At 37.4% G+C, this 13,560-nt stretch overlaps 1 protein-coding gene across 1 annotated transcript in view; it reads right to left on the minus strand.

Moving 5' to 3' along the window:
- Positions 1–13,560, minus strand: part of slc25a12 (solute carrier family 25 member 12) — an 84,916-nt gene that overhangs the window by 26,870 nt on the left and 44,486 nt on the right. The window contains exons 8-11 of the mRNA XM_052027390.1: positions 12,139–12,232; positions 11,789–11,873; positions 7,174–7,258; positions 4,894–5,052 (exon numbers count right to left, since the gene is read on the minus strand). Coding sequence (XP_051883350.1) covers positions 4,894–5,052; positions 7,174–7,258; positions 11,789–11,873; positions 12,139–12,232 — 423 coding nt within the window. The remainder of the gene's footprint in view (positions 1–4,893; positions 5,053–7,173; positions 7,259–11,788; positions 11,874–12,138; positions 12,233–13,560) is intronic.

Genomic DNA, 13,560 nt, shown 5'->3' on the forward strand with positions numbered 1-13,560 from the left:
TCTGCAAGGAGTTTGTACGTTCTCCCCGTGACTGTGTGGGTTTCCTCTAAGTGCTCTGGTTTCCTCCCACATTCCAAAGATGTACGGGTTAGGAGTTGTGGGCATGTTATGTTGACGCTGGAAGTGTGGCGACACTTGCAGGGTGCCCCCAGAACATTCTATGCAAAGTTGCATTTCACTGTGTGTTTCAATGTACATGTGACTAATAAAGAAATCATATCTTATCAGGTGCTCTTAAATCCAGTACTTTTAATGAGATACATATATATATGCTCAGTTGGCCCCTTCACATATAAATATATATTTAAGAATCCAATGGGAAAGAGTGATCAAAACATAACATCATGTTGAATTTAAAAGTGATGTTAAATCAAGTCTGAAAAGACAATTTCAAATTTAAACCCTACTAGTTTTGGAGATACAAGATGCAAGTTGGCTAGAATAGATTGGGACTTTAGATTGGGCCAGAGCATAATGGGCCAACCCATCACCTGGTCTCATGATCTACAGTTCTTAACCACCAACACTTACTACTTCCAGATGCAAAATGGCAAATCCAAAGGTAATGCAAGTTTGATCAATATGTGGTATCAAACTTGCAACTGAACAAACCCCAACCAATGGACATCAAATATGGTCGAGAGGGCTCCAAGTAGCAAGTTGGCTAAGTGCAAATCCTTATTCTCCAGCCCCAACACGTACTGATTGTCAAAGACTTATTAACAATTTTTAAATATTTTGAAAGAAAAATTTAAAATACATAGAAATTTCAATAATTTCAAGAACTAACTTACTTTAAACACAAAAATAAATAAAGTATTTAAACTGACAAATAATTGAAAACATTTAGAGTACAGTAATCAACTCTTCTTTTATAAACAGTGTCAGCAATTGTTTTTAAGCTGAGAGCCAGATCCAAAATATATATGGAACCTCATTCCAACAAGTCACTGCTCTGTCATCAAGCTCAATGGCAAATCCAAAGGTAATGCAAGTTTGATCAATTTGTGGTATCAAACTTGCATTACCTTTCTGGAGGTTGAATAGAATGGCCAATATTTCCTAAAGTTTAGATAAATGAGGAGGTCATGGAAACACATGAATTTCTTAATAGGCTTGGAGTTCTGAACTATATCCAATAGTTGAAGAGGCTAGGACTAGCAGTTGGCCACATAGGACTGTGATTTGAGTTGTTAATTTTTGGAATTCTCTACTTCAAAGCTCAGATGATGAGTACAGTCAATAAAATTGACAAATTCTTCAGAATTCTGGAGATAGGACAGGAGAGTGTTGTAGAATTTTAACCACCATCTTATTACACACTGGAGTGCATTGAGGGGCAGTACAGCCTACTCTATTCGTATTAATTTCTTATGTTTCTTTTCCTGACTGCTATCCAATTAAGTCTCCTGGGTATTCAAGACCGAAGATTGGGTTTGCCTATGGCAGTTGCTGGCTCAAAAAGTTGAGACGTTCACGTAGACCTGCCACCTGAGAACTGTTCTATTCAGAACCTTTACAAACAATTTCATTGGTTACACCTGTTGAACCAAAGTGCAGAAATCACTGTGAAAACTATCTATCCCTAGTATTGACTGAAAAAGCTATTTTGTCAATTTAAATAGAAAATTCATGAACAAGAGAACAAGCATTAGAACAGTGCTTCGGAGATTGGCAAAATGACTACCCTAAAGTGCTTCAAGTCAATTGATTACTTTATTTCTGAACAAGTTATACACAAAGAGCAAGTGATAAATGACATTAATTTGTTTTTTGGTGGTGTTTGAATGAAACCTGGTCAGACACAGAATACACTGCAATTAAACCAACTCTCCTTGGAAATAACACAGAAGACTCCTTTAAATTCATAATTTTTAAAACAATAAGCTTTTGCTGCCAAGGATTTGATTTTGTGCGGGATTCTCCAATTTTTCCACACCACCACATCTCTATTGGCAAACTGCTTATTTATTTAGCAGTAGCAGTGCAACAATTTTATTTTGAAATGAATGCTAATCACTAAGCTCAATTAGATGCTGCTGAACAGGCCTTGCTCTGCCCATTATAGTGGAAATAAAAATCATCTCCTATACCCACATCCTTTGTTCTTCATGGAGACACAATTATACAAATTAGTCACATTAAAGAAAATGCTGCTAATTCAGCCAATTTAGAGATGGTGGGAAGATCCAAAAAAAAATGTATGAAAACAATAAGCTTTTAAAAATAAGAACATAGAGGAATACTGCACAGGAACAGGCCCATTGGCCCACACTGTCTGTGCTCACCATGATGCCAATTTAAACTAACCCCATCTGTCTACACATGGTCTATACCCCTCTATCCATTGCCTGTTCATGTGTCCATCTAAATGCCTCTTAAACATTTCCATTCTATCTGCTTCTACCACCTCCCTAGGAGCACATTCCAGGCACCTACCACTCTCTGTCTAAAAAAAAAATTGCCTTGCAAACCTCCTTTACACTTTCCCCCTCTCACCTTAAATCTATGCCTCTGGTATTTGAGGTAGCCAAATTTCTGATATTATGTATCAGCTGCCTCAGTAAATATAACTTTGAAAATAATTGTATGTTCAACAGTTTCCTAGGTATTCTCCATTGTCCCAGGGTCATGAAAACAACTAAGTCATCACTTTAAAATAAAGATAACACAAAAAAATTTACAACTGCCAACTCTGGCATAACATCCCCTGGTGACTAACATGATGGTTTTCTACCTTCACGGAGCACTAGCTTTGTTTTGGCATTTGTATTTTTATTATATACATTTATTATAAGACTAAGAAAAGGGACAAGGAAGACCCAAGTAAATTCACGTTGACTAAATTAACATTTTCTTGAGACAGTTGGTCTTAATTTGGTCAGGAACATACGTAAAATACTGAAATTCAAGCAAATTCAACTTTACAGTAAACTTAATGAATTGCTGCAATTTTTCTCTGTGTGCATCGTCTGCTTATTTACATAGGTTAGCGTAGTCATACTGCAGAGAAATGGGCAATTTGACCCACCACAATCTGTACCAACCTTTTTGCCCATCTACACTAACCCCATTTGCCACATTAGGACTGTATTCTTCTATGCCCTGACTACTTACATGTCTGTCTAAATGCCTCTGAAATATAGTAATTGCATCTGATTCTACCACCTCCACTGGGAACATGTTCTAGATATCCACTCTCAGTGTGTAAAAAAAATTATCCCTCAGATCCCCTTTAAAACTCCTTCCTCTCATCTTAAACCTATGATCTCTTGATTTTGATACCCCTCCCATGGGAAAATAATTTTGATTTTCTTCCCTATCTATGCCCCTCATTTATCCTTCTATCAAGGTCATCCCTCAGCCTTCTTCACTCCATGGAAAACAAGCCCAGCCTATCCCATCTCTCCCCACTAGTAAAGTCTTCCAATCCAGGCAACATCCTAACCAGTGTTTTGGTCTTTACATATTTAATGTCCACCAGTGAACCTGATCTGCTTGTGAAAACAAAATGGTCGAGTGATTTTGCTGGTACTTAGCCAATGCAGTCGAGCATACTTGTGGCTGCCAGTCAAAAGGTTCTCAGTAATAGCTGAACATGCTCAGAGAACTATCAATGCTACACTTAATAAAATAATCCATCAGAGGGTGGCAGTCTTTCCTTCATTTCAGCTAGCATTTTTTTTTAAGATTTCCAAGAGAAAAAAAGCATGCAACTAAGGATGTTCTTCCTAATTTATCATTCTGCTGATTTATTTTTCTCCAGATAAAACAGCTGTGATCTTGGTAAGATACTTGCTGGTCAACTAAAATGAGGGGACACTTTGATTACAATAGCATGGTTACCTTAGTGATGATAAATGGAGGCCTTTTTTTTAGAAAAAGTTATCCTCATCAGCATAATTTAGTTATTTTCAAAGCCTGATTCACCAAAAACATTAGTTATCTGCATCATTGGGAAGTATCTTTAAGAAGGACTGACATGGGACAGAACAAGATCATGCACATTTGACTGAAGTTTCATAAACCTTGTCCAGCAAAGGTAATTTGAACCATAATGACTGAAAAGACCACTTTAAAAGAAGTGGCAATAATAAACAAGAATACAACTCAAATGACACAGAATGCCAATTTAATTGTTACTTCAAAAAACGTATTTTACTTCGGAAGATACTGAACAATAGTTATAGAATCACAGAGCCCACGCTAATCAACAAGTATGCTTTTAGGCTTTTAGATAACAAGTAGCCAATAAGTAGGCTTTTAGGTAGGCACATAAACCTGCAGTGATTGGAGGGATATTGATCATGTGCAGGCAGAAGGGATTAAGTTAATTTGGCAACATCGTGGGCAGAAGGACAGTTTTGTACAGTTCTATGCATCTATTTACACTAATCCCATTTTTATTCTCCCCACATTTTCCCCACTCACCCGCCCCACTGGCTGATTCTCCACCTGTACTATTACACTAGGAATAATTTACAGTGGCCAATTAACCTCCCAACCAGCACGTTTTTGGGTTGTGGAAGAAAATAGCAGCACCTGGAGGAATCCCAGTCAGTCAGAGGGAAAATGGGCAAACTCCACAGAGACAGCACTGGAGGTCAGGATCAAATGCAGGTCCCCAGAGCAGCCCTATCTGTTGCACTACTGTGCTGCCCACCTGCAGAACACCTAATAGTCCCATATTAGCAATCTCATACAAGACAGAATAAGTACCAACTTTGTTGCATGAAGGTTCAGGCACTGAGTCCAAAAAGCATCGAGCACCAGAGTAGAAGCAGGAGTAGGAGTACGAATACGAATTTACCTTCCCATTCTGACAAACAAATAGTAAAACACCATACTCCCTTAATAAGTCAGGTGGTTTGTATAATTCTACTACATACTTACCTCTATAAAGGCCAAAAAAGCCCTCGTAACGCACAACTTTCTGGAAACAGTCAAAACTATTTTTGTACATCAACTCTCCAATGAAAGATCCTGTAGAGCGCTGGTTCTGCATTCGTGTCTTCACTAAATCAATAGGATAAACTGCAGTTGCTCCCACCGCTGCAAAAAGGATAACGGTCAAAGTTTAATTAAGAATAGTACTAATTGGCAATATTTAAATATTGTCCCTACTTGCAATGCCTATGTTTACAGCAAGCAACTGTCTACAATAGTTTTCCATCACAATAGAAACCACTTACAAAGTCGTGATCTGGGTATCACTAGCAAGGCCAGCATTTATCACCCATCACCAACTTCCCTTGAATTGAGTAGCTTGATAGGCTATTTCAGAGGGCACTTCAGTGTCAACCAGATTGGTGGCACTGGAGGATTCCAGACAAGGGCAGCAGGTGCCCTTCCGCAAAGGCCATTAGTGAATCAGATGGGCATTTACAACAATCCAGTAGTTTTGTTTTAATTCAAATATTACTAACTGAATTTACCTGGATTACTGATCTGATAATCACCACACCATTGCAAGATATTAAGTGCACCAGCTATTTTGAGCAACTCAATAAATTTACTGCACCTTTTTAAAGGGAGATTTCCTTAGTTATTTACTCTTTCAATCTATACATTTCTTTGTCATTTGAAATTTATTTGTACAAATCACAATAAAAGAAATTGAAACTGCTGCAAGGCAAACTTCAATGTTAGTTCTTCCCGTACACATGAGCTGGCTAATTTCAAAGCTCCTGAACTATAGCAACCATCTTTGAAACAAAGAAGTTTTAGGTACTATGTAATATGACAAGCAAAGCACATAAATTAAAATCAACTTAATTGTCAGCACTATCTTGTGTAGTTTACCGAATCAATCGCATGCTGCTACCTTTAATCCAATTGGATTTACTTAGTTGCTTTTAACCATACACTCTAAATCCCATGCAGTGTGTCTTGGGCATGATAATTTTGTCCACCAGTAGCAATGGGTCTGCTTTAAACTGTGCAGTGTACAGATATGCAAATATAGAAGTGGAAGAAAAATAATAACAGCCATTGCTGCATACTCCACAGGAATTAATGAAACTGTACCACTAAATCTTGGCAAGGATCACCAGCAGTGGAGCTGGGATCAAAATAAGGTCTCGAAACAGGTACAACACTTTTTAGTTCAGTTACTGGGGTCAAATTTACCTCTGAATGTTGGTGCCACACCTGGGAGACAACAAAGAAGCAAACACTAGCTAATTTTACTGTAGCCTCCTCTGACCACCCTGTGATTGCTACCATTTCTTGGCTGTAGCAGTGGCCCCTTGCAGGTCTCCTGCCAAAGTTAAAATGCTACCCCAACATCAGTTAAGTCATCAGACCAACACCTTCATATGCAAATTGCATCCTGCAGGAATAATGATCAGCTTCAAATCCGGTCAATGTAAAATTGTAATCTCACAGTAACTGGGTGGCAGATGGATGGATGATTTTAAGATCCCACCAGCTAAGCTGCCTGGAGAATTAATGTGATTGTGCAAAGCACAAACCATTGTCATGAATTTCAAATATTCTGGAAGTGGAAAATTATACATGCATTATACATGATCAGAAATGAGTGGGAAAGTTGGGTCCTAGTTCCCAAATTATACTTAAAGTTTTCAAATTTCATCTTTAGTAGCAATATAATAAACCTCTATGAAGATCTCTCCTGAATCCAATTAGATTAAACAGTACCTTTAATGAAACTGGTTTATTAAAATTTCCAGAAGTTTTTCTCAACATAATGTGGTCAAGGCACATGCAAAGTTGGAAGTGAAACATAAACAAAGAGGAATATCTGCATTCTTTAAAAAAAAACTTCCCTTGCATATCATAATGCAGAAAATTGTCAAAATAGCACACAAATCTAGATTTTATCTTAATCCCTGGATTTTCTTTTAAATTCATCTTGAAACACTTGAGATAATTTTCGCATTAAATATAATTAATATGTTTCATAACTCGATCCGGAAGTCTGCTGCAATTATTGAGCTTTTGCCCCAAAGACAGTCTGGAGCCAGAAGTGGCACTGCAGTACGATGTCAGTCCTCTGATCTCAAATACCTATAAAAGGAACTTCACAGAGCCTTCCAGATCTGCCCCTTTATTTCAATGGCTTGCACCTTAGCTGATTTGGACTGGACAGGATTGATAAGATCCTATTACATTAGTCAAGGTCTGTGAAGAGCACTGAGACACATCACTCACCTCCAGCAATTGAGCCCAATGTGAACCTGTAAACAGACTCAGCAGCCTGGAGCCATATAGGCCTGCTGGTATCACTGAAAGATTGCTGGGGGAACAGAAAAGACAAAAGAGGGGAATGTGGGAAAGTTAGCCGTTGTAAATGCTTTTAAGAAATGTATCAGTGTAAACCTTGTTGGGAATTACAAGAGTTACTACAATATAAAAGCAGGTAACTTCAAATTTGGATTAATTTAAATTTATATAATAACTGTAATTCTTTAGAAGTAGAATGCATTGCTAAAAACAGCAATTATCATTTTAACTAGTTTATTTAACTTTCATAGCCAAGTATTTTTTTATATACAAATGAAAAACACAAACCAACATATAGTACTTTTGCTTTGTTGAAATCACTTGCACAGCTGTACTGAGGATATCATCTATTATTTTGGAAACTATTTTCTTTGTGGATTATAAATACACCCAATGAAGTCATCCTGATATGTCCAGTTGTTAATTCAACCAATATGAAAAATATACCAGTTCATATCTACAGCATTTAGGTGACTATGCTGAATCTTATTCTTTTCTTATAGTTCTTCAATACAATTTTGGACAGGCTTATGAAGCAATCATTACTTTGATCAGTACAACTGAATACAACTGTTAAGGGTGGAGGGGTTGAGGGGCTGTGTTCATCGAAAACAGGCTGTATCCTGATTTCCGTAACGTAAAGCCACATCTGTGCATGCATCAAGAAACGCAAGTTGCAAAAAAAAATTAACTTTTGTGTTCACTTATTTCACCACCCCCTCCCACCTCCCCACCCCACCCACCCACAAACACACAAATTCTGTGAGCGTGAATTTTATTCTGTATCTCAAATTTTTGGGTAATAATTTGTCAATTCTGCATGGATGAATTTCCATAACTTGAACAGCTGTAATGCAGGGGTTGGGGGGCATCTGTATGTGGCTCTGGTGAATTTGCGGCATTGCAGATTCTCAGGGCTGCCTACTCTTTTTTTCCCATGTCAAACCTTGGTATCTGCTTCAGTTTGTTTGGCTTGAACCTAAACCAAAACTTCCTAATCTCTCATCTCTAAACTAAGGAAGTAAGCAGAGTCAGTTAATTCTTCATCGCTTTCATTAATCTTCCAGAAAACAGACACAATATCTCTCAATAGTCAACAGTGAAAACTATTTAAAAAAAAACAGGGTAGGGTAAAATAAACCAAGTTATGAACATAAAGCAGGGCAAAACAGTCCAAAATGGTCTGGTCGAGTGTAATCAAAAGTTGACACAGAATGATACAAGGATGTATAACCACAGATGATCAAAAGTTGGTTTTAAGTAGCATCCAAAAGGCAGGAGAAGTAGAAAAGCTGTAGGAAGGGAATTCCAAAGCTTAAGGACTTGATAGCTCCAAGTACATGTGCAAAAGGTGCAGCAATTAATACAGGGGCTGATTTACAGGACAGAATTGGAGAGCAGCAAATATCTAGAAGTATGGAGGAACTACAATAAGGATGAAAATACTAAGAATCACGGTGGTGCTTAACCAGAAGTTACAATGCTCTGAATTAGGACCCAGGCAACAGAGTCTTAAAGAGGACCTTTAAGTTTATGAAGCATTGAACTGGGAGGCTGGCTGGTCAGGGATTGGATGTGTGAGAAGCAACAAGAGCATGAAGGTGTCAGCAGCTGTGCTGAACCAGACACAAAGTCCAGTGATGTTATAGAGTTGGAAATAAGCAGTCTTAGTGCTGGAGCATATCTACAAATAGAAGCTCATCATGGATGCAATGTTGAATTATAGTTGAGTAGTTAAGTTCAGCCTCAGGCAGTTACCATGCAAAGGGATGGAGTCAGTATTTAGGAAACAGTTTCTGATGAAGAATGAAGACAATGGCATTGGCCTTTCTAATAGTTAACTGAAGGAAATGTCTGCTCATTTAGTACTGAATGCCAAACAATTGAAGAAAAATCAAAGATAGTGGCTTCATTGAGAAAAATAATAGCGAGGTAGAACTGGGTGTTCTCACATACAAATGGAAAATTATGTGTTTTCAGACATGGTCACCAAGGGTTGCACGTAGATGATAAGTAGAAAGGAGGCAAAGGTAGATCCTTGGGAGACACCAAAGGTAGCTGTAGGGGTTTTGGAATAGAATCCATTACAGGAGGTTATCTGGCTACACTTGAACAGATAAGAATGCACTCAACTAACTGACAAAAGAAAGAATATGGAGTGGGATGATGTGATAAACAGGGTCAAAAGATATATAGAGATCAATGAAGACAACAAAGGATGCAAGCTATGAATTTGAATGGGTGGATTTCTGGAAAGACTCTATGAGGGACAACGAGAGCTGATCCAGTTTCAGAGTCTGCAGGGTCATCATGAGGGATGAAACAGACTGGAAGGGGTTTTACTGGATTAAAGTAGGTTGTAGTATCTTGATTATAATATGTTGGAATTTAGATCCCAATTAGGACCTTATGTCAGGGCGTAAATCACACTCTAAAAAGACATGCCACAGGTTTGCATGCAAGGCCAGGCAACATTTCTATGAGGAAAATAAGACTTCACAATATAAACTGGAATACACATAGGGACAGGAAGGCATTGTTATGAACATATCAGAACAGACAAAAGATCAAATTAGTCCCTCAGATTTGTACTTATTTTGGATTACTATACAAAGTATTGTCAGGGTACAACTCTATTAACAAATATGCTAGCATATGCTTTTTGTATCCATGTATACATTGAATTGGTAAATATTCTGGTCTGTAACCAGACTTTAGTATGCCACTGAATGGACTACCAATGTCACTGCTATAAAGTAAGCACTATTTAACTGATTAAAGAGATCTTCTGATTGATTAATCTCAGTTAATATTACTATTCATAAAATGTCGGGCTGGTGGGATTGGAAATGCATGTCACATTGATCTGTTGTAGTTCTGCAAGATGACCACAAATTTAACTACTGTCCTCAGGCTCAAAACTTCAATGAGATCTAAAGGAAAATAATATTCCAGCATACCATAAGTCTAAGTACAAAAACAAAATCTTCCACTGAGTTATTTGCTTACATCTCAAGCAGTTTAACATTATGAGGACAATCAACTTAAAGTTATTTTCACTATTTCTCTCCTTTTAGATCACTTTCCTCAGTTACCTTGTTTAAAAAGTGTGCTTCCTGGCAGCTGAAAGTGCAACTTTTAAGAAACTGCAAATTTTAAGAAACTGCACAAATGCAAATTTCAAGAAGCAAGTGATTATTCTCTTTTAGGACCCAAGGACCTAGTGGCTCCAAGAGAAAAAAATGAAGGCATGTGCATTTCAATGCAAATGCTTACAGCATTCATGAACTTAAACCAATAAGACACTGAACAGAACATGCAAAATAAAATATTAACACCAAGGCCTAGAGGAATACATACAAGATGGCTAATAGCTAATGTTTCCAAACTTCAATCCAAAAGTAACATATAGTTATCTTTCACTGCTAGAGGAGGTTATGTCAAAGTATGGAGGAAGAAACAATGAAATTCTCAATTTGCTGCAAATGTGACTGGTTGAATTGGTTGAAAATGTTTGGAGTGCTTCAATGAAATATCCCACACTTTCAGTCAATCATAACTGGGGGTGCTGTTATTGCTTGTTGCATATGATGATGCACAGCAACTCTGTCCTTTTGCTCATGTGGAGTCAGTTGTTGTTTTTATTTCATCTGATAACTGGGACTAACAACCCCACTTAAACTTTGTTATGGTTAGCTCACTAACCCCCTCAAAAGAGGCTATGTTCTTCCCTAATGTTTATCCAAATTTGAGAAGCTGTACACCAATAACCTTAATTTCCTGATAGGTACACAACCCAGCACACCATTCAGCAAAGTGTTCAGCTAAACCCTCTGCAAACAACATAAAACTCCATGCCACAATTGAAGGAAAAATTCCAAGGTGCCAAGGATATTACAAACTTTTTTCCCCACAACCACCCCACACCAAGGTTTCTTCTCTCCTGCTTTGCTTTCTATTCTCGATTGGTTTCTCCTGCCCAGGTTTTGCCTACATTTTCTGTATGCCAGCAGTCTTCTGCTTTCACCAACCCCTATTCTTCTCACTTCTCTAGCAAAACTTAACCTCAATAGCCTCTCCCTTGATCCAGTTCCATTTCTTCCTTTCTCATATCCAAATAACCACCCACCATAAATAACTTCTCATCCCATATTCTTACTCCTTTCCTTCTCCTCTGTCCACTCTGCCCTTTCCCAACATCCAAAAATGCCTTGTTTAAATTCTTTATGTTAGATTGTCCTGTTAGTCTTCCAAATAAATCTTTGCATGAATTTCAAATTAGTTTTGGTGCGTGCCATTATTTGAATGAAACCATTCAAACTTTAATGCAAACTTCAAAACTAAATGACCTAGGATTTCAAAGTATTTATATAGAGTTGCTTATTTTGAACAAATAAAGTAAATATAATTTCAAAGTTTTATAAAAACTCAAATAGAAGCAAGATAAATTCATAATTTTGCTGTCCTTTCAATATTCCCCATCAATATTGATCAATATCCCCATCAATGAATGCATCTACATTCATCTCAATTTGCCTCTTACCTGCCTCTGAACTTCAGCCAGGTTGTAGGGTAGAGCTCCCTCCTCCAATGGTGCTATTCTTTCAATATCTGCCAGAGAGACTCGTCTGAAGACAAAACTCAGGTATTAAAAGTGTAACACACACTGAGCTCAATATGTCTTATCTTTGTTTTGCTGCAATAATTATAACATAAAATAAATTTGATCAGAGAAGGATAAAATATCTTGCTACTTAGCGTCAAGATTTTAGCTATAATTGATATTTAACTCCAACTTATTTTGTTATCACCTATCATGATGATTATTTATTCAACTCAAATCTTTGAGTATCAAATTAAATAATATCATTCAGTTAAAAAAAAATGCATTACCCGGTTGGACTATACAGAGCCACAAGCTGGAAAAGGATATCAACTTCCAGAGGTGTGATCTGTCCAAATTTATTGGCAGCATGAGAAAACTCCTCTAAATTTTAGAAGAAAAACAAAGATTATATAGGCCACTGTCAAGAACAAATCGCATTGCACTCAGTACAAATAACAGCAAATAGCATTTGGAATACAACTCTTCCCTAAATCAAGAAAGCAAATTTAAAGGCAGCACAATACACAATCTTCCTAAGGATGGAATGAAAATGAAGGAGCAATGATGTACTTCCAAGTTAGGATGGTCTGTGAGAAGCAGGGAAACCTGCAAATGGTGACAAAGCCATGGACCTACTGTCCTTACTCCTCTTGGTAGTAGAAGTTGCGGGTTTGGAAGGTGCTGTCAAGGTGACTTAAGTGAGTAACTGTATTTTGTAGTTAGTATACGGTGGTATAGCAAATGAAAGTTTAGGGTGATTGATGGAATGCCAATCAAGCAGGCTGCTTTGCCCTGGATGGCGTCAAGCTCTTTTATAATTGTTGGCGCTGCTCCTGATTTGCGCCTTGCAGATAGTGGAAAAGCATTGTGGTGTCAGGAGGTGAGTCATTTGCTGCATCAGCTTCTGATCTGCCCTTGTAGCCATGATATTTATGTGGCTAGTCCAATTGACTTTCTGGTCAAAGGGGGCTCTCAGGATATTGATGGTGGGGGATTTACACTGTATTATCCATCCAGTACTACAATGACAACATCTACTACAATTCTAAAACAATTAACATTACATACATATGCCAAGGAAAATAGTCAAGACACAATTTTACAAAGTCATTAACATTGCAAACGTTTCTTTTAATTTTTTGCAAACAAGTTAGATTTTAAATTTATTTAGCATAGTACCTGTGCTGGCATCAGAAAGTTCAAATAATGTTCATACTGACTGGCTCAACTGCATGTTCATGAATGAACTAAATTCAAGGGATCTATCAATGACGTTCTGATATATTATCAAGTAGGACCCATATCATTTAACAGAATTTATTTAGTAAAACCGCAAAGGAGAAAAACATACATTTTCTAATTCAGCTTTTACATTCATTAGTTTGTTTTCTCTCTCCAACTACCCTCAGTTAAAACATTTAAGTTCCTTTATTGACATTTTCTCTAACTGTTCTCACTAACCAATCAACCGGATGTCTTCATCTACAACATATCCCCATGTCAACCCTGGCTTCATCTTATCAGAGATACTCCTTTGTCCTATCTGTACACCCCTCAAACTGTTTTTCCAGTTCTGATGAAGCATCCATAATGTAAAGTGTTAATTGTTTCTATTTTCACAGATGCTACCTGACCAGTTTAGTGCTTCCAGCATTTTCTGGATTTTGGTTCCAATTTCCAGCATCTACAGCTTTCTAATTTTCATTTTT

Source organism: Pristis pectinata, chromosome 1, assembly GCF_009764475.1.
Source record: "Pristis pectinata isolate sPriPec2 chromosome 1, sPriPec2.1.pri, whole genome shotgun sequence".
NCBI lineage: Eukaryota > Metazoa > Chordata > Chondrichthyes > Rhinopristiformes > Pristidae > Pristis > Pristis pectinata.